The sequence below is a fragment of the Myxocyprinus asiaticus genome, chromosome 13 (assembly GCF_019703515.2).
Source record: "Myxocyprinus asiaticus isolate MX2 ecotype Aquarium Trade chromosome 13, UBuf_Myxa_2, whole genome shotgun sequence".
Classification (NCBI taxonomy): Eukaryota; Metazoa; Chordata; class Actinopteri; order Cypriniformes; family Catostomidae; genus Myxocyprinus; species Myxocyprinus asiaticus.
Window position 1 is genome coordinate 30784739 of NC_059356.1, and position 24675 is coordinate 30809413.

A 24675-nucleotide genomic window follows, 5' to 3' on the forward strand; every position below is an offset into this window, starting at 1 on the left:
AGGAAACATGATTGGTTGATAAAGAGTTAAGAAGGTACATGCATCGTTATTGGTCTAGAATTGTGCTTTGCTTGGTAAAGGCCATTTGATTTGTAGAAGTGTTTGCATTGCAGAGGGAGTGTGATTGCTTAGTAAGAGTTGGCTCAGATTCAGATCTCCTTTCGTTGTCTAAAGTGCCATTGACAGGAATGGAACCATGATTGGATCCACTCTTAAAGGGATAATTCACCCAAAAATCTTCCATGGAACACAATAGGAGATCTTAAGCAGAATGTTCACTCTCAGTCACCATTCACTTTCTTTTGACTGGATGTAATGAAAGTGAATAGCGACTGAAGCTATCAGTCCCTAACACTCTGCCTAACATCTCATTTTTTGCCAGATGGGTTTGAAGCAACATGGGGGTGAGTAAATTATGACAAAAATTTTCATATTTGGGTGAACTATCCTTTAAGTTATTGATGGTTCATCCAACACACTCTCACAGCGAAATCGGCAGGATTCGTACAACTTTTCTAAATTTGGCTAATTCGTATGATGTTGTATGACTGCACCCATATGAATTCGTACAACTTTCACTACAGCCAGTGACGTTGCTGGACATCGTTTCCATCTTATACGTGACAATTACTTGCAGAAGCAACAGCTTTCTATCATGTTTACACACTCTACTGAATGGTTAAGTTTAGATAAGGGGATTGGGTAAGGGCTAATCATTTTAATATTAATAAGCATGTCCTTAACGGAACTCACGCTTACTTCAGCATTAGACATCCGGGAATTTGCACGTGATGAAGTCGTACGAGTTTATGCTAACAACATTGTGCGAGACCATACGAAATAGCCAACTCGTAAATTATGTATGAATTTTCATAAGGTCGGGTTCCGAACGTTTGCCATATCATCTCACAAGCACATTTCAATATCATCTAATTGCAAAAAGAAGCATCTGTATGGGATCAAAATCCCGCTAAAACTATTGCAGTCACGGATCCAAAAATAATAAGCGTGAATCAAAATAATAAGCATGAATCAAAAAATAATAAGTGCAGATAAAAAAATAAGCAAAAAAATAAATAAAAAGCCCAGATCAAAATAATAAGCGCAGATCAAAAAATAACAAGCACGAATCAAAAATATATAAACACATTTAAAATTTGCTGCAAAAAAACAAAAACAAAAAAACAACAGAAAAATTAAAGCAAAGTCATCAGAATTGCAAACAAAAGTTTTCCTTGGTTATATTATTGTTTTTTGTGCTCTCTGACAATTTTGCTGATATTTTCATTTTTTTTGTATGTTTACGCTGTATTTTTCTTTGCTTTTGTTTCCAAGTTCTGCGCTTGGTTTTCCAAAACTTGTGAGTAGAGTTTCATGTAAATCAGGGGGCGTTTTGCGTCCCTATTGGTCCACTAGTTCTTGATCGACAGCTCCTCCTTTAGCCAATCATTCGAAGAGTGGAGGTGACGTCACTCCAATGCAACTCTGACGGCTGCTGCTCAATATTATATTATTTGTGGTTGATAGATACGCTGCTTGTGTCTGTTTTTATTTTCCTCCAGCTCTAGGAAACAATGTGTTGTCCGAGTAGGCCATTATCATAGCCCATTAACACATATCGAGTCAGCTGAATTTAGTTAGCAGTGTCTTTAGTTTAGGCATTATTTAAGACTTCATTGTTTGTAGGTTATTGACTGCATATCTAAAAAAAAAAAAAAAAAAAAACAAGGCTGGGTTGGCATGGATGTTTGATGCATGTTTTTACTAGCTGTACCAATGTAGTCGCGAGTTCAGATCCCATCTTGATCTGCTTTTCCATGAAATAAAATCCAGATCCCGACACCAAGGCATTTTACAATACTGATGAATATAGAAATGCTTACATATAATTGGACATTTTTAAAAGGCGTGCATTATTGCTGACACCTACATGCACACTTTGGAGTTGGTTGTATGCCTGTAAGTCATTTGATTCAAATGTTACTAAAGTTGTATACTCTATGTTATGGAAATGTTTAATATAATATTGAGCAGCTATTGGAGTTGCATTGGAGTGACGTCACCTCCCCTCTTCGAATGATTGGCTAGAGGAGGAGCTGTCGATCAAGAACTAGTGGACCAATAGGGACGCAAAATGCCCCCTGATTTACATGAAACTCTACTCACAAGTTTTGGAAAACCAAGCGCAGAACTTGGAAACAAAAGCAAAGAAAAATACAGCGTAAACGTACAAAAAAATATGAGCAAAATTGTCAGAGAGCACAAAAAACAGTAATATAACCAAGGAAACCATGATTTTGTTTGCAATTCTGATGACTTTGCTTAAATTTCTCTATTGTTTATCTGCGTTTATTATTTTGATCTGCGCTTTTTATTTATTTTTGCGCTTATTATTTTTTATCTGCACTTATTATTTTTTGTTTCACGCTTATTATTTTGATTCACGTGTATTATTTTTGGATCCGTGACCTCAATACTTTTGCCGGGATTTTGATCCCATACATCTGCTGTGCGTTTCAGCAAATGAACACACAAAGCATAATACACAAGTACGTTCTGCATGGTGACACTGTACATCACAGAGGGAAGGTGTGTCATGCGTGATTTTTGATGAGTAGGTTCAACCACATGTAGGCAGATAGAAAAAGATGGTGTGACTTTAGGCACGCAGTGAAAGGCATGTGAGGCCATATGTCATCCTACACAGCATGGTGCTATCAAGACCTTGCACCCAAGAGTTGCTCACTGGAGTGTTCAGAATGTGGACTTTGTCATCTGTTCACACAGAAGCAATAAAGAAAACAAATTTGCATTCCATTTCACATTCACACAAACTCAGATTCTGAAACCAGCCTTACCATTACAGTTGTGTTGTGTTTATTTGCCATTGACAGTAACACTTGGTGTCATTGAAAGGTTTCTTGTAATTGCAGAAGATTGCCAATGTAGATCATGTCATCCATTCTCTCCAAATTTTCTGTTCTCTTATTATCATTATGGTTTCATTACTGTGTGGTTCAGTTGTTGTGTTGTTGATGCTAACTGAATTGTTGTAAATTTGAATCATCTGACCAGCATCTGTCCTCAACACCACAGCTAGGTTAAACTGTATTTTATGTAATGATCTCTATTAGTTATGTGCAAGACTAGTCTACTAGTCGACTAAACGGTTCTGATGCTGTTAATTGACACTGGAATTACTAGTTGGTTAGTATTTTTCCCCATTAATCTGTTCAACAATTTTTTACACATTTACGTTTGGCTTTATATATATATATATATATATATATATATATATATATATATATATTTGTTTTTTTAAAGGATGCGCTTACATTACTATAATGTTAATGTTACATTTTAAATATAACTGTTATTGGTTAAGTAGTCATTCCGCACATCCCTAGTTTCTATGTATATGTGTGTGTGTGCATGGGTGCCTTTGGAACACTCATATGCTGGCTCTTTTGTAAAGAATTTTTTTTGACTTTTTTTGCATAGTGTGGACTAAATGTGTAAGAGTTGATTGCATGTTTTACTATTCTTGTGAGTGATTGTTTTGATGATGTTTGTCTTACTGATTTGACTATCAGTGGCGATTTCTCAGAGTAGGCAAAGGAGGCAATGTGTCCTCAAAAATTCGGGTGAGCAAAATAAACAATATTACATAAATAAATCAAATAAAATATTATGAAATGTGAACTCAAACAATGTGTTTAACATCTTTCAGCAATCACTCTGTCAAACACGACACCCAGTGGATAAAGTTTCAGTGGGAGGCAGCGTTTCTCAAGCCTCCCTTAAGCTCACTAGGATCTCATTCAGCACCTATAGCGTGGTGTGATTGTGAAGGGGTGGGGGTGTGGTGGTGTTGAATTTGTGGATGTGTGATAGTGTTTGTGAGATTGTGTGGATGTGTGATGGTGTTGAGTTTGTGAATGTGTAATAGTGTTTGTGAGATGGTGTGTAGATGTGTGATTGTGTTGAGTTTGTGGATGTGTGATAGTGTTTGTGAGATGTTATGGATGTGTGATGGTGTTGAGTCTGTGGAGGTTTGATAGTGTTTGTGTGATGGTGTTTAAATGTGTGATGGTGTTGAGTTTGTGGGTGTTTGATAGGGTTTGTGTGATGTCTTGAGTGTGTGGATGTGTGATAGTGTTTGTGTGATGGTGTTTAAATATGTGATGGTGTTTAAATGTGTGATGGTGTTGAGTTTGTGGATATGTGATAATGTTTGTGTGATGGTGTTTAAATGTGTGATGGTGTTGAGTTTGTGGATGTGTGATAGTGTTTGTGTGATGGTGTTTAAATGTGTGATGGTGTTGAGTTTGTGGATGTGTGATAGTGTGTGATTGTGTGTGGATTTGTTATGGTGTTGAGTTTGTGGATGTGTGATAGTGTTTGTGAGATGTGTGGATGCGTGATGGTGTTGAGTTTGTGGATGTGTGATAGTGTTTGTTGGATGGTGTCGATGTGTGATGGTGTTGAGTTTGTGGGTGTTTGATAGTGTTTGTGTGATGGTGTTGAGTGTGTGGATGTGTGATAGTGTTTGTGAGATATGCACATTTGAATGATAAAACTGCATATTCGAATTTTGGATGTGTGCCAAGCACTGCCGATGACTTCAGACCGATCACATTCTTGTGCTAAAAAAGGCTAGATGAAGCACACCAAAATACAGTTTAACAGAAAACAGGTGTCTCGAGATGTGTTTTAATGTTCTTTTTAACTTGACACGGCATCCAAAAACAGTGCTCCGGCATGAGACGCTGAATAAACAAAAACAAAGCGAACAAAGATGTTCATCTAGCGCGTTTACATTGAAAAACAATTGGTAAACTGGATGGTTACAAAAGCGTTCGGTGTGAACAGCCCCTTACAGTAGGTGGTGGTCTTTGGCCGTTGTGTCTTGCACTCTTATCAGCATTTCTCAGATTAAGCAATGGGTTTGTCTGTAAAGGAGTTCAAGTTGGAAATGTGTGTCTCGAGATCCTCGCATTTTGTTCCTTTCTGTTGTGTTCCGTCTGTTTGAACAGCCCCTGACGAAAAAAAAAAGAAATGTTTTTTAACAGCCAGGAATGTTCTTTGCAATAATATAACATGGTGCTGTATGGTTATATGTATTCAATGCACCCTCTTGTGGACTAAGGAAATAATGTCAATAAAAAAAATCAGCTGACTTTAAAATTAGAATTTAATTCGATTTAAGGTAAAAATTTGAATTTAGTTTCTCTGCCCAATTGACAGCCCTGTTGAGTTTGTAGATTTGAGATTTGAGTGTTTGTGTGAGTGTATGTTTATGTTATGTTTTAAGTGTGTGGATGTGTGATAGAGTTTGTGTGATGGTGTTTAGTGTATGGATGGTATGTGATAGGGTTGCGTGTGTGGATGTGTGATAGTGTTTATGTGATGGTGTGTTGATATGTGATGGTGTTGCGAGTGTGCATATGCAATAGTGTGTGGATGTGTGATGGTCTTTGTGTAATGGTGTTGAGTATGTCTATGTGTGTTAGTGTGATGATGTGTAGATGCATGATGGTGTTGAGTGTATGGATGTGTGATAGTGCTCCCTGAAAGATATAACTGAAATAAGTGTCCTGAGATATCACACTGGTCTCTGTGACAGCACTAGACTGTGTAAACAGCAATCAAAAATGTCACCACAAGCCACTGTCACATTCTTTGATCAGCCAAACAGAACATGTTTATGTGCTTTTATAAGTGCTTTTCCAAAAAAAAAATTCTGTCACTCATTTTGTACATTCTCATAGTGTAATAGTTGAAGCTGATCATTCAAGTTTAAGACCATATTTAAATTCAGTTAAAAACAGTTGTCAGTTGAGGGCGCTATTGTACTACTGTTGTTTTTGACGACCCTGAGAAGTCGCATTGTTGCTCTTCATTACAACTGGAGGGTGGAGGTTTGGAAAGAGAGGGCGTGTCTAATTCAATGGCTCAGACTCATGGAAGTTCTAGAACTTCTAAAATTGCTATCAGCACCTTTAAGTGAATGCTCCAAACAAATTAAATCATCTTAGTCCATTTTTAAGATTTTGGTACAAAGTGAATGCAAAGAGAATTGAATTATTTTCCACTCAGTTCACTTTTGGGTCAACTAATAGAGGTCTGAGTTTGGTTCTTACAAAGAGAAAAGATGTGAACACCCTTAAAGAGTCACAATTTCTACTGGCAACAGAGTGTAGGCAAAACAAGACTTAATATCGGGATAAAATACTTTACTTGCTATTTTGTAGTTTTTTTTTTTTTTTTTTTACACCCTGGCCATCATTAGAGCAGCTGTTTTAATGAGATTATATGTCTTTGTAATTTTAGCCTTGATAAAAATCAATGCAAGCAGCAGTGGGAGATCTTAACATTTTATTTCAAACTGCAACTACAACATTTGTCAAACTACTCACAATAAGATATTATTTTTTTTCTCCCAATTTGGAATGCCCAATTCCCAATGTGCTTTTAAGTCCTCTTGGTCGTGTAGTGATTTGCCTCAATCCAGGTGGCAGAGGACGAATTCCAGTTGCCTCCGCATCTGAGATTGTCAACCTGTGCATCTTATCATATGACTTGTTGAGTGCGTTGCCATGGAGACATAGCACATGTGGAGGCTTCATACCACCCACTGTGGCATCCACACTCAACTCACTGAGAACCACATTATCGCGATCGTGAGGAGGTTACCCCATGTGACTCTACCCTCCCTAGCAACCAGGCCAATTTGGTTGCTTAGGAGACCTGGCTGGAGTTACTCAGCACACCATGGGATTCGAACTAGCAAACTAGCGAACCCCAGGGGTGGTAGCCAGCGTCTTTACCACTGAGCTACCCAGGTCCCCCACAATAAGATTTTTAACCAAATGAAGCAGCCCTAGAGTTGAATGTGTGGAAGTATGAAAGTATTGTTAAGTGTGGATGTGTGATGGTGTTTGTATACACCATAGCCTAATGAACGCATGCATGCATTGCCATTGTTTTACTTTTTACATTATGTGTGTGTGGTTTGATTAATGTGTAAGCAGTTTTAAAGGATTGTAATATATTTTAGGCTGACCATAGCACTGGATGTGGACTTATTGGTTTATTTGCTGTGTTGATTGGTAGGAGTCTGCAAAGATGAGACAAGACAAATTTTTCTGTGCTGTGTGTGTGTGTTTGTGTGTATGAGCAGGAGTTTGCGGTGTTGACCAAAGAGCTTAATGTATGTCGGGAGCAGCTGCTGGAGAGAGAGGAGGAGATTGCTGAGCTCAAGGCAGAGAGGAACAATACACGGGTCAGTAACTCCATAACCATAATCTGTGTGTGTAAAAGAGAGAGAGAGAGTTCAAACATCATATTCTCTTTATTTGTGTTTTGAGTGTTTGTTTTTATTAAAAGTTTTGGTTGGGGGTGCGTTATCACATACTCACAGTATTTGGACATGCTTAAAAATGTATGAATGCCCTTTCTTTAGATAAAATATCTAACCAAGTAGCATTTATTTGAAAGGAATATAGCACTGACACATTTTTTAAGCAAGATGTTTCACAAAAAAAATTTGTTTCAGATGATAAACAACAGATCTATTGTTCAACATTTAGAAAAAAAAAGGTATATTTTGGATACTTTCCAGTTGTCAGACTTGTGGAACTGTTCCACTAGAACATGTCCAAAGTTAATGTGATGAACCTGTGGTTTCTCTACAAGGAAACATGTGTGAACTTCAGGGGAACTGACTTCTTACATCTACAAAAAATCACCAATGAGACTATTTGGTTAAATTATTTGCATTAATGGCTAAGAAAAGTGAAGTTAATTCTCAGAAAAGGTCTAAAAGCATTTGTTTGCAGATGCACTTGGTTTGATATTTTGTTTCTAATGCACTGACATTCATACTGTACATTTTTAAGTGTTACTGAAGTATCCAAAAACATTTTGGGGACACTGTATAGGCCTAAATTCTCACTTTCTCTGTTTTGTTTTGTTTTCTTTTCTTTTCTTTTCTTTTCTTTTCTTTTCTTTTCTTTTCTTTTTTCGCTCGATGTGTAGCTGCTTCTGGAGCATCTGGAGTGCCTGGTATCTCGACACGAGCGTTCTCTGAGGATGACTGTGGTGAAGAGGCAGGCTCAGTCTCCTGCTGGAGTCTCCAGTGAGGTGGAGGTGCTCAAGGCCCTCAAATCTCTGTTTGAACACCACAAAGCCCTGGATGAAAAGGTCAGCAACCCTACACTGTGCTGTTCTACATTGATAAATCTTATTTCTTCCATAATGTTTTTGTCTTATCTAGTTGCGACCATAACAATGGATGAGCAACATTATGCCTGTTGTTTGGTTTTTGTTTTTTGTTGTTGCACTATGTAGTGCTACCCACAGTGAAATCTCATTGGTTCAAAATTCCACTCCACATACAGTAGCTGTATATATTAAACATCAAATATATTATGATTGGATGTGATTTTGTCACACATTGCAGCAATTTTGCTTTTTGTGTGGACAGAAAAAATTATCTAATGGAAACTTTGATGAAAAGTTTTAAAGGAAAGTCTTATTGCATTTAGTTGGGACACAGTGTTACCCTAAAGACCCAAAATTATAACCCGATGAACCCCATGGTTACATATTAAGCCAAAGTCATAAATTTAATCAAATTTCCCAACCGGGGCTTCACAAATTACAGGGCAGTTTTTGAGACGGGAATGCCAAAGCTGCTTTTGGCAATACCACTGTGAGCACGCCTAATCTTGTCGATCTCGGAAGCTAAACAGCGTAGGTCTTGGTTAGTACTTGGATGAGAAATCCCAAAGATTAATCAAATCTAATAAAAAATGCATAATAATGAAAAAATAATAGGACATTTATATGATCTCTTAAAAATGACTGAATTCTTTTTTTTAGTTATGCAATATAAAAAACATGAAAATTCGTTATAGCTATTTATTGTAAGGTTAACAATACTATTTACTACTACAAGTAAATATTTTAGGTCATAGGGGTTTGGATAACATAAAAATGCCACAGCTACATGTCTGAAGAATACATGTGTCTATTCAAAGAAGTTTTTTTGGACAGCTTCTCCCTGCTGATCCATTGTCTATTGTTCCTTGGTCCCTCAGGTGCGTGAGAGATTGCGTGTGGCTTTAGAGAGAGTTGCTGTTCTAGAAGAAGAGCTTGAGGTGTCCACAAATGAGGTGAGCATCATACTGTCATAATACAAGTTTGTACCTCATTTCTCTCAGTCTGTGGTAGTTAGGGGTAGGAATCAACAGGATCTGACAATCTGATATTATATCAATATCTGGGTCATGCTATGATAATATTTCAATTCTTTATGTTTAGTGTATCGCAATAAATTGCAATGTTTTACTCGCTTCTTTTACCTATGCTTTGCACAACAAGTGCTGAAATTCTTACTTCATCATGGAGCAATAGAAACAGCACAGAGGATAGGTCAGCAAAAAATGTGTCAGCGGAAAAAAAATATGTGAGGGAATAGCGAACCCTGGTTCCAATATTTATTACATGAACACACTTGCTGAAACAAGTCATAGACTATTCTTAGCTTTTTCTGAGTTTGTGGTGGGTTGTGTTGTGTTACATTGAGTCTTTATTGATCTAATGATGCAGAATGTTTTGTGTTCTCACACGCTTGCTCTGAGTGGTGATCAACATTTATTTTGTATCTCAAAATATAATTTTTTGGTGTTTGAATATTTTTACAGTGTAATATGTTAGGTAAAATATCACAAAAAGGGCTGTTGATTTAATGCGTTAATTCAGTGCGATTAACTATATAAAAAATTATGTTTAAAAATGCAATTTAATCACGTCTCCGGACCAGAGGTCTGCGCGGGTCTGCTTTTTCCATCCCGCTCCCGCTCCCGCAAGTTTCTATCTTGCGCCTGAACGCTCCCGCTGAATTTTACTCCATGTTCACCCACTCTTTGCCTGCAGAGATTTTCTTCCCGACCGCTCCCATTCCCGCAAGCCTGCATTTGTTTACCACATAGGGCAACAGCCATACAAACAGACAAAAAGTCTGTTTAAGTCTGTACAGTGTACACAAATAACATTTTATTTTTCTGTTGTTGCTATTATCAGATGATGCGTGACATGATGCCCATCTTACTTGCCTGAGGTTGGTATCTTAACACTTAAATTGACAATTTTCCATTCCCAGTTTCACATCCTTTGATGACACAGTCCACGCTTTGCTTCGCCATTCTTGTAAAGCACAGTTGATTATAGCCTGCTCAAAATAGTGGATCATTTGATGCACATGTTGTGTGCACATTTTTACGTTGGATTTTCTGTTTATTGTTCGCTCCTGCACACAACTCATGGACATAACCTCAGCTACCGCCTTCAACTCTGAAATTTGATCCCACACCGCAAAAAATCTGATCGGGTCCCACGGGAGTTCCGGGAGAATGCAGACCTCTACTCTGGCTGTAAAAAGGAATATTCCAACCATCAGAGTAATTCAAGCTTGAAATATCACCTGTTTTCAGCAGAGGGCAGTCAGCCAAACTCCAGCTGTATAGACAACAGGCAGCTGCACAGACAACAAGCTACTCTTGGCTTGCTTGTCAGCAGCAACAGCACAAGATGAGAACACACTCTTACGTTTACGTTCACGTTCACGTTCATGTTCACGTTCAGCCAGCAACCATATCACCCTGTAGCTCAAGACTGGCTGCCTACTCAAGCTAAGCAGGGCTGAGCCTGGTCAGTACCTGGATGGGAGACATCCTGGGAAAACTAAGGTTGCTGTTGGAAGAGGTATTAGGGAGTCCAGCAGGGGGTGCTCACCCTGTGGTCTGTGTAGTTCCTAATGCCCCAGTATAGTGATGGGCACACTATACTGTAAAAAGGCACTGTCCTTTGAATGAGACATTAAACTGAGGTCCTGACTCTCTGTGGTCATTACAAATCCAAACAAATTTGGCCAGGTGTCCTGGCCAAATTCCCCCCATTGGCCCTTATCAATCATGGCTTCCTAATAATCCCCATCCATTAATTGGCTCTATCACTCCACTTTCTCCTCTCCACCAATAGCTGGTGAGTGTATTGGTGCACTATGGCTGCTGTTGCATCATCCAGGTGGATGCTGCACACTGGTGGTGGTTGAGGAGAGTCCCCTTTTCACTGTGTAAAGCGCTTTGAGTGTAGTGTCAGAAAAGCACTATATAAATTTAACGTTCATTCATTCATTAAAAACAACTGAACTGAATGCAATTCCAAATACCGTGATACTATGTTTAACTTAACAAAGTAACCTAAAAAGCTATGTTTTTGACACAACACAACACAACCACAACTGCAACTAGGGGTGAAACTAGGGGTGCATAAATATATTGTTTTTCCGATGAATCGCGATGTTCTTTTGAATGATCTCGATATCGATTTTTAAATCCCAAGACTGATCTCTCACTCAGTGCGCAGCCCTCCACTACAAAGAGAGGAAATCACTCACATTTGCAACAAAATGTCCCGCTATGTGACTAAACTGAATATATTTGGCAACTGGCTGGTACATGTTTACATTTCACTCACCAGTATTTGTGTAGTTTAGTCGTGAAGTGTTCAGTAGCGAGATCCTTTCACAGCGTGTTGAGATTAAAATTTGTTCCGTGTAATGTGTCCAAGACAAGATCCACACAACCCATTTGTCATTGAATACTGTCTCTTTTAATGCCCTTTCTATTCTTTACAGTCAGTTGTTGATCAAAAACAACTACAAAAAAACATTTAATTCTAATCATGCATCGCACAGATGAGGTAAAGCCATTTGAGACCTCTCTAGTTAACATGCGCTCATTTAAAGGTGCTGTTTAAAATGGCATTTTTTTTTTTTTAAAGAGACAGTACCGGTTTTAGCACATGTTCAACAAATCAATGTAAATAGTACAAATTATGCAATTTAACAATAAATACGTAACAAAAATAATATATGAAATATAATATCTTATTTATTGATTGAATACATTTATTTGTTCATTTTTAAAAAGCCAAAATGTGACCAAAATTATGAAAAAGTAATAAAATATAATTAGTAAAACTAATATTTTCCTAATGTACCTAGTTAAAAGGTCCCCTGTATAATTAACAGCATTAGCTGGGAGAGAATTTCTTTTATATATAAGCAAAAGGGACATTATAAATGAAATAAACCCATATGAATCAATATTGAATCGAAATCGAATCGAGAGCTTGTGAATCGGAATAAAATTGAATCGGGAAATCTGTATCAATACTCAGCCCTAAGTGAAATGCTCCAAAAGCGTCCATCTGACGCATGTGTACATTGACACATCCTTAGGAAAGGCCTTTTAAGAAATCTTTCTCAGACAGATGGACAATTCAACTGCAAAATGTATTGCTGTGGTCAATGATAGACTTATTTTAAATAATATGGAACTGAACAATGTATTGCCTTCTAAAGCCACTTTTTGTTTTGCTCTTATCGATGCTTTATTTGTCTGCCACAATAATGTTATGCATTTTTATTATTTAAATTGTATTTATAATTATTGAAATATAATTATTTCATCATTTTATATTGAATTATTATTATTTGGGGGGCTTTATATGCAAATATTTGTATATGAGATTAATTAGATTAATTATTTGGCCTGTCATGTAATTAATTAGACGAGAATTGATTGACAGCCCTAATCGCAATATTTTTAAAAATAAATTTTTACCCCACCTAGTGGTAGTCTGGTCTGTTTATGGTCTTGCATGTTTAGATTTGTCTGTTAAACTTAGGTACTGTCTTTGCGGGATCAGATTAAAAGGAGAGAGCGGGGTTTGGACAATGGAAAGGAGGTGAGTCATAACTGTGTATAATGACTGTTTAATATGAATTTTTCATTGTTCTATTCCTTACACTCTGTTTTTGCATTGCTTCACACAGCGGCTCCCGAACGGTCCCTCCTCCATCTTGGATGATGGAGAGATTGACAGACAGAGAGAAGGAGAGATAGAGAGACAGAGAGCAGAGCTTTCACAGTTGAAAGAGAGACTGGCTCTTATGTGCAGACAAGTGAGTATATGTGTTTGTATGATGCACACATAATGTATGTATGCTGTAGGGATGTACAAAACTACATACTGTATTTTCAAAATAGACTATTGGACTAGATGGTCTTAAAGAAGCCCTGAACAATTAGGTTGGTTTCAGGTTCACCTCACCCCATCCGGACACATTTCTTAGGGAGCGTTGGCAAATAAAGTGCATTCTTGCGTTCAAAAACAGCTTGAAGGAATGAAACCAAATGGAGGAGTCTCGAGACGTGCCTTTGAAAAGGCCTATATTTAACTTGACATGCTATCTAAAAAGAATGGCAATATTTTTTATAAACATTTACGATGCAGTTTTTACCATGAAAAGTTGTTGTTTTCCTCTAAATAGCTAAATCACAGCATGCTGTCAACATTCTAATTTAAGCAGTGCATATAAAAGAAATCTAGATAACCCCAATTCTAGTCAACTAGTCCATCATTGTGACCCATCCTTAGAACAAGTACTCTTGAGAAAAAACATGGACACAGGAAGAAAATATGGGACAGACGGGGCGGTAGAAGGCATACATTATGACACACCAAGCAATGACACATTTTGGATGAGAAGGTTCCAGTTAGCCAGACAGAAGGAGGACTGGAATTCCTATGGTTGCCATAGAAATACAGGATCTGAGGAGATGCTGAGCAAAAAAAAACATTGTCACTTTTTGCTGCCCACTGGTGGATGTACACAGTATTGCAAAAACGACAGAGGAAGACAAGGCTATTAGAATGCATCCAAGTTTTGTTGGCTTGTTTGTGTGTTTTGATACATTCATGTGCACATGTTAACGTCTGAGCCATGCCTCCCATGCACAGGTTGGAGAAATCGAGGAACAGCTCACAACCGCCAGGAGGGAATTAGCTAAATCTGAGGAAGCCAATCAGAAGCTTCAGAGGGATGTCAAAGAGGTGGGTCAAAGGTTAAAGGCAAAGTTCACGCAAAGATTTATATTCTGTTATCATTTACTCACCTTCATGTCACTCGAAACCTGTACGACTTTCTTTCTACTGTGGAACACAAAAGGTGAATTTTTGAGTGAAATTCTGGCCATTCTTTTGCATATAATTTAGGTAAATTAGGACTGGGGCTATCAAGCCTTAAATGACAAAAATGCACCATAAAAGTATCTTAAGTACGGCCCGTATGACTTATTTAACACATGCGTTATATTCCAATTCTTCTGAAACTATATGATTGCTTTGTGTAAGGAACAGACTGAAATTGAACTCGATTCGTAGAAGTAGAAATGTTCAACTCGAGAACGAAATGTTCTTTTGAGTCTGATCTTTTCAATGAATCGATTGATCCAGTTCACAAAACCAGTTTGAATTATTTGTTTGCAAATCTGGTTTAATGACGGCTTAAATTTCAGTCTGAAATTTCAAAACGATTGTGTGACTTCAGAACATTTAGAATATGATACTTTTATGCTTTTATGCAATTTTGAAGCTTGACAGCCCCAGTCGTCATTCACTCTTATTATATGGAAAAGAGTGGCCAGGACTTATTAATTATTATTTTAAATTCACCTTTTGTGTTCAACGGAAAAAGTCATACAGGTTTGGAGTAAATGATGACAAAATTTTGATTTTTTGGTGAACGTCTACTAAGTTCTCATCTAAACCACTCCAAAGTCAACAAAATCAAGAGTCTTGTGTCAGGCAATCAGGGTGTTGTTCTCATCCCTGCCCCTCTTCTCATTTAGAAGCATTTCCTGCCACAATGCAGTGATTAATTGGCGGTAAAGTGCTCTAGTTGTTGATGGGTGTGCCTGTTAGCCAAAGCAAGATCAATCAAACTGCCAACAAAATAATCAGCTGTCTATCTGACATTCCTCAGTGGAACAAGTCTAATTTTCTGTATAATAGAGGCGCACTGTACTCTCCTGCTTAACACAAAGACTTGCCAACTTGGCAACAGCATCTGTTTCATGTCACCGACTCACTAGTGATGGTCTCAAATCACAAGCCCTGTCTTTCCTCTAGCTGTGCACTTTTAAAACTTCTTTCAACGCTTATTCCTCCTCTTCTTTCTCCTTTGCAGTAATTATGTAATATTCGATATTACAGCTGTTTATAATATATAATATAGTATAATAACTGTTTATAGTCAGCTCTGTCTGAAGTAAACAGGTTTGGTAAATTTTTTTTTTATTGCTGTCTAGACAGACGCATAACCTCAAGAACGGTTACTGCATGTATAGAAGTTTTGTGAAGCTTTTTGTCTGCATTGTGTACAAATGCAGGGCGGGGCAATATATCGAACACTGACGATATATATTTGTGATGATTTTTTTACCAATCTCCGACACTTGGGATCGAAGCCTTTTTCACGCATCGAGAACCAGAGCGTTTTCCTGATGATTATTATCTATATATCTACACTATATTTTTTCAGATATAAACAGGGCTAATCATTGTAGATGATACATACAAATTTCTCAACACAACTTTGGTAAAGTGTGAGCGGCAGGGTAACTTAAAGGGTGTCGTACACCAGAAACATCTGGTGGACGACATGGTGTGTTCTAAAATTAGAACCAATTATTTTCTATAAAAGTGTGCACACCGCCACTCCCTGTCTGTCGGCAGCACCCAGCTATGACTCCGGAGGCTGCTCAAAATTCGGCAGTGCCAAGTCGCATACATCCATTAAATTCGACCCATCATTATCACAGAACAGATTATTTACTCTGGCCATCACTGGATGATATATTGTGTTTATATGTACTTTTATATAGCCTGCACAATGTATTTTCAGCTACAAGTATGTCTTTTTTGTAATTTGCCAGCTTGAATGAAACCTATTCAAGGCTTAATACATTGCGTAATAAACATCACCATTTATAATGGTTCCGTTTGATATTTCAGTTTCATATACTAACCTGCAGACTCGTCAACGTCACTTTGCTCATTCTTAAAGAAATACAAAAATCTTCATAACTTTTGTTTGCACGGTGAGTAGATTCACAACTTTGAATGGTCTGCCACCTGAACCGCATTGACACTTCCTTCAGTATTAAGTACAGTAAATGTTATCTATCACCCCCTTGTGGTCTCCCAAAGCTATTACGTCAGACTACGTTGAATGGAAGGCCAAATGACAGTGAATTGTATGACACAAATGACACAAATTAGGCTTCTGATTTAAATGTCGGCTAATGTTAATATATTGATGCCTCAAAAACTTATGGAGAAAATAAAGGGGCTGATCAGTAATCGATGTATTGATATTTTGTGACATTCCTAATAAACATGTTGAATAGCGTTTCTGATTTAAACTTAAGTATTAAAAAAGCATTAGAGGAAGAAGCAAGGATGGGGAAAAAGAATTACAAGAGATTCCCAGTCACCTTAATGTATATTACACACATGTATATTGGAACACTCTCGTGATGTTACACTGTAAAAAGTGGTACACTGCAATTGTTACCTTTAGGAGCTATTTATACCACTATAACCCTTAAAATGAGTTTTGTTTGTGTAACCTAATGTATTTAAGATGATTCGATGATGTTATCTAATATTTTTGACTTTAATAAAATGTGTTTATTAAGATGTTACCACATAAAGCATTTTTTTAGGTAAACATTTATTTTCAGTGTGTCTATTTCAATAAAACAATTATTCAAAACAAATAGTTTGGGTCATTACGCAAAATGTTCATCTAAATCTCTATATGGCATTTTATCTGGCTGTATATTAAAATTAATGTTAAACTTTTAGGTAAATTTGCTCTTTATGACAATGTATTTCTTAATTTGTGAATTTTATTTAAACATTATTGAACATTTTTAATATAATTGGCTACAATTTCTGTTTGGCTGAAACGATGGTTCCTCTGATTGAAAATAAATCACCATTTTAATCCATTGAGAGCAAATACATAAATTTTAGGATATATATTGAATATGATGAAAAGGCTGAACAATATCAAGATTATATCACCCAGCCCTATATATGTGTATTTTTGGCTTCACTCTATAATATTTGGTTAACTTTTTTCAACTTTTCTCTCTTTTATCCAACATTTTATTTACCCCTCCCTAAACCCCAGGCACTGTGTCAAAGAGAGGACATGGAAGAAAGGATCACCACTTTAGAGCGCAGGTAAACTGTCTCACATGGTCATGATTAGCCCAGATCTACCCGCTGTTTTCACAAGCTCTGTGTCATGGTAAATGTTTGCATTGATCTAAGTAAGAATTCAGCTGGACTGTGCTTTTGAATTACATGATAGAGATTAGAGACTCAGTTTTGTCTTTTCATATACCATACAGACGTTTAATGTGTATATTTTTTGTCTGTAGGTATCTTAGTGCCCAGAGGGAGGCAACCTCTCTCCATGACATCAAAGACAAGCTGGAGAATGAGCTTGCCAGCAAAGAATCTTTATACAGACAGGTACAAGAGTGAAATCATATACAAACACACATGAAAGGACTATTATAGGACCATTGTACAGTTGTAACACAGATACCACACTGATCAAATATATATCTATATAAGGGGGCCTGGGTAGCTCAGTTGTAAAAGACGCTGGCTACCACCCCTGGAGTTCACTAGTTCACTAGTTTGAATCCCAGGGTGTGCTGAGTGACTCCAGCCAGGTTTCCTAAGCAACCAAATTGGCCCGGTTGCTAGGGAGGGTAGAGTCACATGGGTAACCTCCTCGTGGTCACCATAATGTGGTTCGTTCTCGGTGGGGCATGTGGTGAGTTGAGCGCGGATGCCACGGTGGATGGCATGAAGCCTCCACATGCGCTATGTCTCCGTGGCAATGCACTCAACAAGCCATGTGATAAGATGCGTGGGTTGATGGTCTCAGACGAGGAGGCAACTGGAATTTTCCTCCGCCACCCGGATTGAGGCAAATCACTACATGACCACGAGGACTTAAAAGCGCACTGGGAATTGGGCATTCCAAATTGGGTGAAAAAGAAAAAAAAAAAAAAAATATATATATATATATATATATATATATATATATATATATATATATTATAATAACCCATGATATTTCTCAGAAATATTTTTTATGCCAACCTTGTTACATTGAAAATATTTTTGGGTTGAAGGTTAGAGCAAAAACAAAAATGGCTAGTAATGATCTAAAGTAGTAAAGTAAATATTATTGTACCACACGTTATTTTAAGTCAATATTCTTGTTCTTTGTGCCAAGAACAAAATTGTTATGCTAAAATGTATTTCTGGATTTTTTTCCCATTACAGAGATGAACTAAAAATTCTGACTTGGCCAATACAAATGCAAATTGGCTGATATATTGATGTTTTTTTGCTTTCTTAAATTTCTTTTGTATTACACACGAAATCTATCTAATTATGGGACTAAATGTCAGTGTCCTTTAATTGTAGCTGTAGTTATGAGGGCACACATCTCACAAATGGCACAAATGTTTCCTCAAAATGACCCACAGGATATTTTATCACAGACTTTGCACCCTGGACATGTATTTTCTGCAGTTATAAATAAATCTGTTTATCAAAAACTTTCATGGTTTTCCATGAACTGTCCATTAAAACCAGCTCTTATATTTTGTTTGCATTTAAATTATGTGCCAAGGTTTAACCTCTCATTTCAGGATATTGATAAAGCATTATAGAATTGCCTCTGGTTATTGTTATTCATTCCATATCTTGAGATTCAAACGCTTTTTCTATCATATTTTTACATTAAACATCTAAACTCACGTAATGGCACTCCCAAGTTGGGAAACACTGATAGATTCATAAATACTGTACTGCTGATTGAGACATACTTGGCTCTGGTAGCACATCTGTTTTTTTTTTTACTTAAATTACGGTTTGCCTTTAGATCTAAGGGAATCTATTTCTTTTATTGTAGTGTTTGATGTTTGTGGTTGGAGCTCTGTGATTATGGCTACAAGAATCTTGAATCTGCTTCCAGGCTTCTTGATATGTCTGGACGTGTTGGTTAATCATTGGTTGGTTTGGCTAATTTCACATAAAATGTAACTACTTCTGTTTTGTCATATCTCCATGTTCGCTTAACTGCAAATGTTCAGTTGTCTCAAAGATTTCACCTGGCTATATTTGATGTCTGTTAATGGTTTTATTTTTTGCGGTTCTGTGGTGGCTTCAGTTAGGAATTCAGTTGTGAGACTATTCAAGAAGTTTTCTTATGGTTTCACGAGGTCGCCACAGAAAACAAAGCCCTTGTTTTCTAAAGAACTTGTGATATGCTGTTCTTCATTGTGTTCCTGTCTCATTGTTCTGTCACCCTCATCCTTTCATACCTCGTTCCCCACAGAGTGAAGAGAAGAATCGGCAGCTCCAGGAGCGTCTGGATGATGCTAAGCAAAAGCTCCAGCAGACCCTCCAGAGGGCTGAGACACTGCCTGAGATCGAGGCCCAGCTCGCCCAGAGGGTAGCGGCTCTCAATAAGGTGTGTGTTGTCCTGTCCAGATGTATTAGTTTCTGTTTTGTCTCGTGCTTTTAGAATGACAGGTCCAATGTATATATGAAATTATATATGATATAATGAACTAAAAAAGGAAAGTTCATCAAGACAAACATTGTTGTTAGCTTGACAAATGTTTTTAAAAGCCTTGAAGTTATAGGATCATATAGCAGTTTCCATTTAGGCTTATGCAATGCACTAATTACATATTTGAAAGAAAGATAGACAGACAGAGAGACAGATATGATGTCTGCTATGGGAAAGTCTACTTAGTTATGAAGCCTGCTAAGTTAGAACAGGCTGAGGGACTATGGCAAATTTAGTGGGCATTGCTTAAAAGCTCTTTGAGGTGTTACAATAAGAATTTTGGTGCATTTGAAAACCGTAAACCCAGTTTGTTAGAAAAGTCATAGCACTCTAAAGGCTAATTTATACTTACTAAGTGAACAGAGTTCTTTTAGTTCACCTAAAAATTGTGACGAAATACAGTATTTGTTCTGCTAAGGTTTGGTGACCTAGGAGAACTCGGATAGTCTAATCGTGGGTTTGGTTTGGATGTGTTACTCTATTTATTATCCTCAACAAACTAATTTTAAAACAACGCTGCACGTAATATAAACACATTTCATTCACCTATGGTGCTTTAGTTCATCTAGGAGAAAAAAAGTTTACATTTTAGCCGTTCTAGAACTTCTATCAGCCACACCCCTTTTTCCAAAACCCCACCCTCCAAAGACATGCGCACAGACACAATGGAGTCTGTGTTGGAGCAGATGGAGGTCGATGGAACCCCCTGAGCATTTTGTGGGACATACAGTATATGGGCTGCCCTGTGAACGCGCACAATGATTGACAGATAGAAAGTCTTCTGATTGGCTAAACAAAGGATCTGACCGAGGCCCACGAACATCTTTTTTCCCCGCTGTTTATAGAGCCTAGGGCTGTTATTGGTGTCATATTTCATGGCACCTATTTCAGTGATATCTGACAGGTATTTCTTTCAAAAAAAACTATTTGCCTATTTGCACCTCAGTGTAAATAGCATCTGCCTCACAGGGTAGCTACTGTATTTGTACCCCGATAGTCTGGTGGAACCACAGAAATATACAACAAACTAACCAATAGATGCCGCTGCAGTGGCGTGGGGTTTAAAGATGACGTGTGAATGTTTACTGTTGTCCTAGCGACCGCAGTTCGAATCCGCTTTTTGCCCCACTCTTTTTCCCACCCGATTTCCTGTTTCCACTCTTAATATTTCCTTTAATACTTCTTAAAATAATAGATAAAAATGAATATAAATGTTGATTTCATCACAGTGATTTGGTCACGGTGAATGTCGGGGAGTGCAGAGAAGGGATTTATCCGGAGACAGGGTCTGTTGATTCCTGCGTGAAACCAAAATTACTGTAGTAAAACCAAGGTTATTTTTTCCAAGATAAGGTTAAGGTTAGGTTTAGGGGTAGGGGTTAATTTAGTTTGTCTGTGGGATGCTAAATAAACACACTGCAGTGATGCCCATACTGTATGTTAGTATTTAAATATGGGTGCAAATAGCATCTGAAACTATATTTGCACCAGGGTGCAGTTAGTATCTACCATTATTTGCACCAGGGTTGGGGTGCAAATAATATTTGCCACTATTTGTACTGGGTGTAAATAGCAAATATCATTATTTGCACCAGGGTGCAAATAGCATCTGACACTATGTGCACCAGGGTGCAATTAGTATGTACCATTATTTACTCCAGGATTGGGATGCAAATAATATTTGCCACTATTTGTTCTGGCTGTAAATAGCATATATCATTATTTGCACCAGGGTGCAAATAGCATCTGCCTAAAAAAAAAAAATCACTTACAGTACCTTTAAGTCAGAACTGGCTGAAGGTCTGTGCCGAGTTTGGCAAATGTTGCATGAAAGCTTAAGGAGGAGCTATACTGAAAGCTATACTATTTTATTCCAAAACAGTATAATAAAACTTGATGTTGGATTTATTAAGCCAAAATAACGAGTGCATTAACAGGCTAAATGTCTCAATTTGCATTAATAATTTATGTCATTCTGGCTCTATTATTTAGGCCGAGGAGCGCCATGGCAACTTTGAGGAGCGACTGAGGCAGTTGGAGGCACAACTGGAAGAGAAGAACCAGGAGTTACAGAGGGTGACACATTCTTCCTCTTTTCTGTTCTCTTCATTTCTCTTTTCTCTCTTTTTTGAGTTTTTTTATTCAGCATGTCATGCTCAGATGTAGCAAGGTAATTTCACATACCTGAGATGACTCTACGTTTATGTGTCAATTCACATAGAGTGCCTCAGTAGTGTGTATATCTATAAGGGCTCTGTTGCACTTTCTTCTTCACTGTTAGTCAAGCATGCACTCGATATTCATCACCATTTTCCTTCCTCTCTCTCCCTCACCTTTCGGTCTCTCTCTCTCAGGCGAGGCAGAGGGAGCGGATGAACGACGAACACAACAAGCGTCTCTCTGACACAGTGGACAAGCTTCTGTCGGAGTCCAATGAGAGACTTCAGCTACACCTGAAAGAGAGAATGGCTGCCCTGGAGGAGAAGGTGTGATCATCTATACCTCCATTTAACTTCTGCTTCAGCCTCATTGTCAGATTTCCTTGACAACGATGAATACGCATTTTGATACAGGAAAAATAGCCTTGAAATTTCACCACGTCTTTGATGTTTCCCTCAAAATCCAGATGTTGCTTAAATTATGTTCCTCTCTAACTGCAGTTCCAGGCTTCCAATATGTGTCCTCCCTCATAATGTCAGTACAAAAGCAGGTGTTTCATTCTCGTTGCATTTCTCATCAAAGAAACTGTGATCAATAGCCAAAACATAATTTGATCTTAAATGTCAGAAACAGAAGACATGGTACTAGTAGTCACGCCAACGCTGCAAAAAGTCATTTTCCTAATCAGTATTTTAGTCTTGTTTTCCAGTAAAAATATCAAAAAATCTTAAAACAAGATAAATGTACCTGAGACACAAATGTATATTATAAAGATTATAACACTTATTTTCATAGAATATATCTTGAATCAAGTATATTTTTCTTACCACATCTGCAAAAATTTTTTTTCTTGTTTTTAGCCTAAATCTAACAAAAGATGTGTACGATTTATGCCTAAAACAAGAAAAGAGGACTTGAGAAAAACACGCTTAATTCAACATACTGTATATTCTCTAAAAAAAAGTCTTAACTCACACAAGTTTGCTTCTCAAGTAAATGTGTCTTGTTTTAAATACTTTTTTTTTACTAGAAAATTTAATTTTTGCTAGAAAATAAGACTTAAAACGGCTTAAAGGAACATTTCACCCAAAAAGTAAAATTCTCTCATCATTCACTCACCCTCATACCACTCCTCCAGTGTATGACTTTCTTTCTTCTGCTGAACACAAAGGATTTTTGAAGAATATTTCAGTTCTGTAGGTCCATATAATGCAAGTGAATGGTAACCAAACTTTGAAGCTCCAAAAAGCACACAAAGGCAGCTTAAAAGTAATCCATATGACTCTGGCCTTCTGAAGGGATCTAATCGGTTTTGGGTGAGAACAGACCAAAATATAAATTGCCATTGCAGTCTCTTGGCACGATAATGATTTCTAACTCGATTACACTTCGCTAGGAAGTACAATCGAGCTTTAAAACATGATCACTAAGGAGACTGCTGATGTCAAGATTTATAGTGAAAAAGGAGTTATGTTTTGGTCTGATCTCATCTAAAATCGACTGGGTCGCATCAGAAGACATCGATTAAACCACTGGAGTCATATGGATTTTTTTATGCTGCCTTTATGTGCTTTTGGAGCTTCAAAATTGTGGTACCCATTCACATGCATTGTATTGACCAACAGAGCTGAACTATTCTTCTCAAAATCAGTCATACACATTTGGGTTGGCATGAGGGTGAATAAATGATGAGAGAATTTTCATTTTAGGATTAACTATTCTTTTAAGAAAAATCAATACTGGTTTTTGCAGTGTAATGTCATGGGTTTTGACTCCCGGGGATCACACATGCTAATAACACATGTACCTTTAATGCGATGTAAGTCGTCTACCAAGTAAATAAATATAAATGTAAGAGTTTGTTGTAATGTCTTACAGAACGCACTTTCTGAGGAACTTACAAACATGAAAAAGATCCAAGATGATCTTTTAGCAAACAAGGTACATTCCTTTCTAAATTATACTGTAATGCTGATATTGCACACCAAAAAGTATCTGTTCACTTGACCTTTGTCCAGATGGCTTCATCATCTGCTGCTAATGTCTTATTCCTCTCAGGATCAACTCATTGCTGAGCTCGAGAGGCTTCAGCTAGAGCTGGACCAGCTGAGAGGAAGACCTGGTTCCTCTTACTCACGGTATGCACTTTCACATCAGCTGTCCTCTATCAAAAGACCTCAGCATCATTAGTTGATTCATCATGTCAAAGTCAACAAACGTAATTCGCAACACAACTTACTTCCATAATGGAATTGAATGGAACTCTCCAAGTGAAACCAGATATTCAATAAGAAATACTGTAGGGTGGGACTTGATTTTGTCATTCAGGAACTGAATTGATCATGAAACGTGGGCTTACATACCAGAATGGAGCCAGGTGCGTGGAGGGGGAGGGGTTGAAAAATAAGAGGACTTTGTGACATCAGCCGTTATTACATTTTTGGATAAAAGATTATGAAGACAAACATTTCTTTTCATTTGAATAACATGCACCAAAGAATCATTCACAATAACTCCAGGAACAAGTATTAAGTAAATAGGATCAGTGTTTGATTTCATGCAGACTTTAACCATGGACTCTTTATTAGATCTCTGCCAGGAAGCGCCCTGGAGCTGAGGTACTCTCAAGGAGGTGGGTCACTTCCTGCCGGCTCCACCACCCACCTAGATCATTATGGAAACACAGGCACCGGAGGCGTGGTCAGACGGGCTCATCGTGGGCGCTGGGGTGGAGCAAGGGAGGACACCAGCAAGGTAAGTCTCTATTAAAGGGATAGTTCACCAACAAATGAAAGTTCTGTCATCATTTACTCACCCTCATTTTGTTCCAATCCCGTATGTCTTCCATGGAATACATAAGGAGATATTAGGCTGAATGTTAGCCTCAGTCATCATTCACTGTAATTGTATAGAAGAAATATGCAATG

The 24675-nt window shown here is 37.6% G+C and overlaps 1 protein-coding gene across 4 annotated transcripts in view; it reads left to right on the forward strand.

The window, feature by feature from the left end:
* LOC127450730 (liprin-alpha-3-like) overlaps positions 1 to 24675 on the forward strand; it is a 53314-nt gene that overhangs the window by 9299 nt on the left and 19340 nt on the right. For 3 of the 4 annotated variants that reach the window (XM_051715042.1, XM_051715046.1, XM_051715043.1), the window contains 14 exons: positions 7184 to 7285; positions 8041 to 8205; positions 9105 to 9179; positions 12760 to 12819; positions 12908 to 13036; positions 13876 to 13968; positions 17117 to 17169; positions 17370 to 17463; positions 19352 to 19486; positions 21581 to 21664; positions 21943 to 22074; positions 23627 to 23689; positions 23807 to 23886; positions 24337 to 24502. In XM_051715042.1, coding sequence (XP_051571002.1) covers positions 7184 to 7285; positions 8041 to 8205; positions 9105 to 9179; positions 12760 to 12819; positions 12908 to 13036; positions 13876 to 13968; positions 17117 to 17169; positions 17370 to 17463; positions 19352 to 19486; positions 21581 to 21664; positions 21943 to 22074; positions 23627 to 23689; positions 23807 to 23886; positions 24337 to 24502 — 1431 coding nt within the window. The remainder of the gene's footprint in view (positions 1 to 7183; positions 7286 to 8040; positions 8206 to 9104; positions 9180 to 12759; positions 12820 to 12907; positions 13037 to 13875; positions 13969 to 17116; positions 17170 to 17369; positions 17464 to 19351; positions 19487 to 21580; positions 21665 to 21942; positions 22075 to 23626; positions 23690 to 23806; positions 23887 to 24336; positions 24503 to 24675) is intronic. The other variant, XM_051715044.1, reaches the window with a different exon arrangement.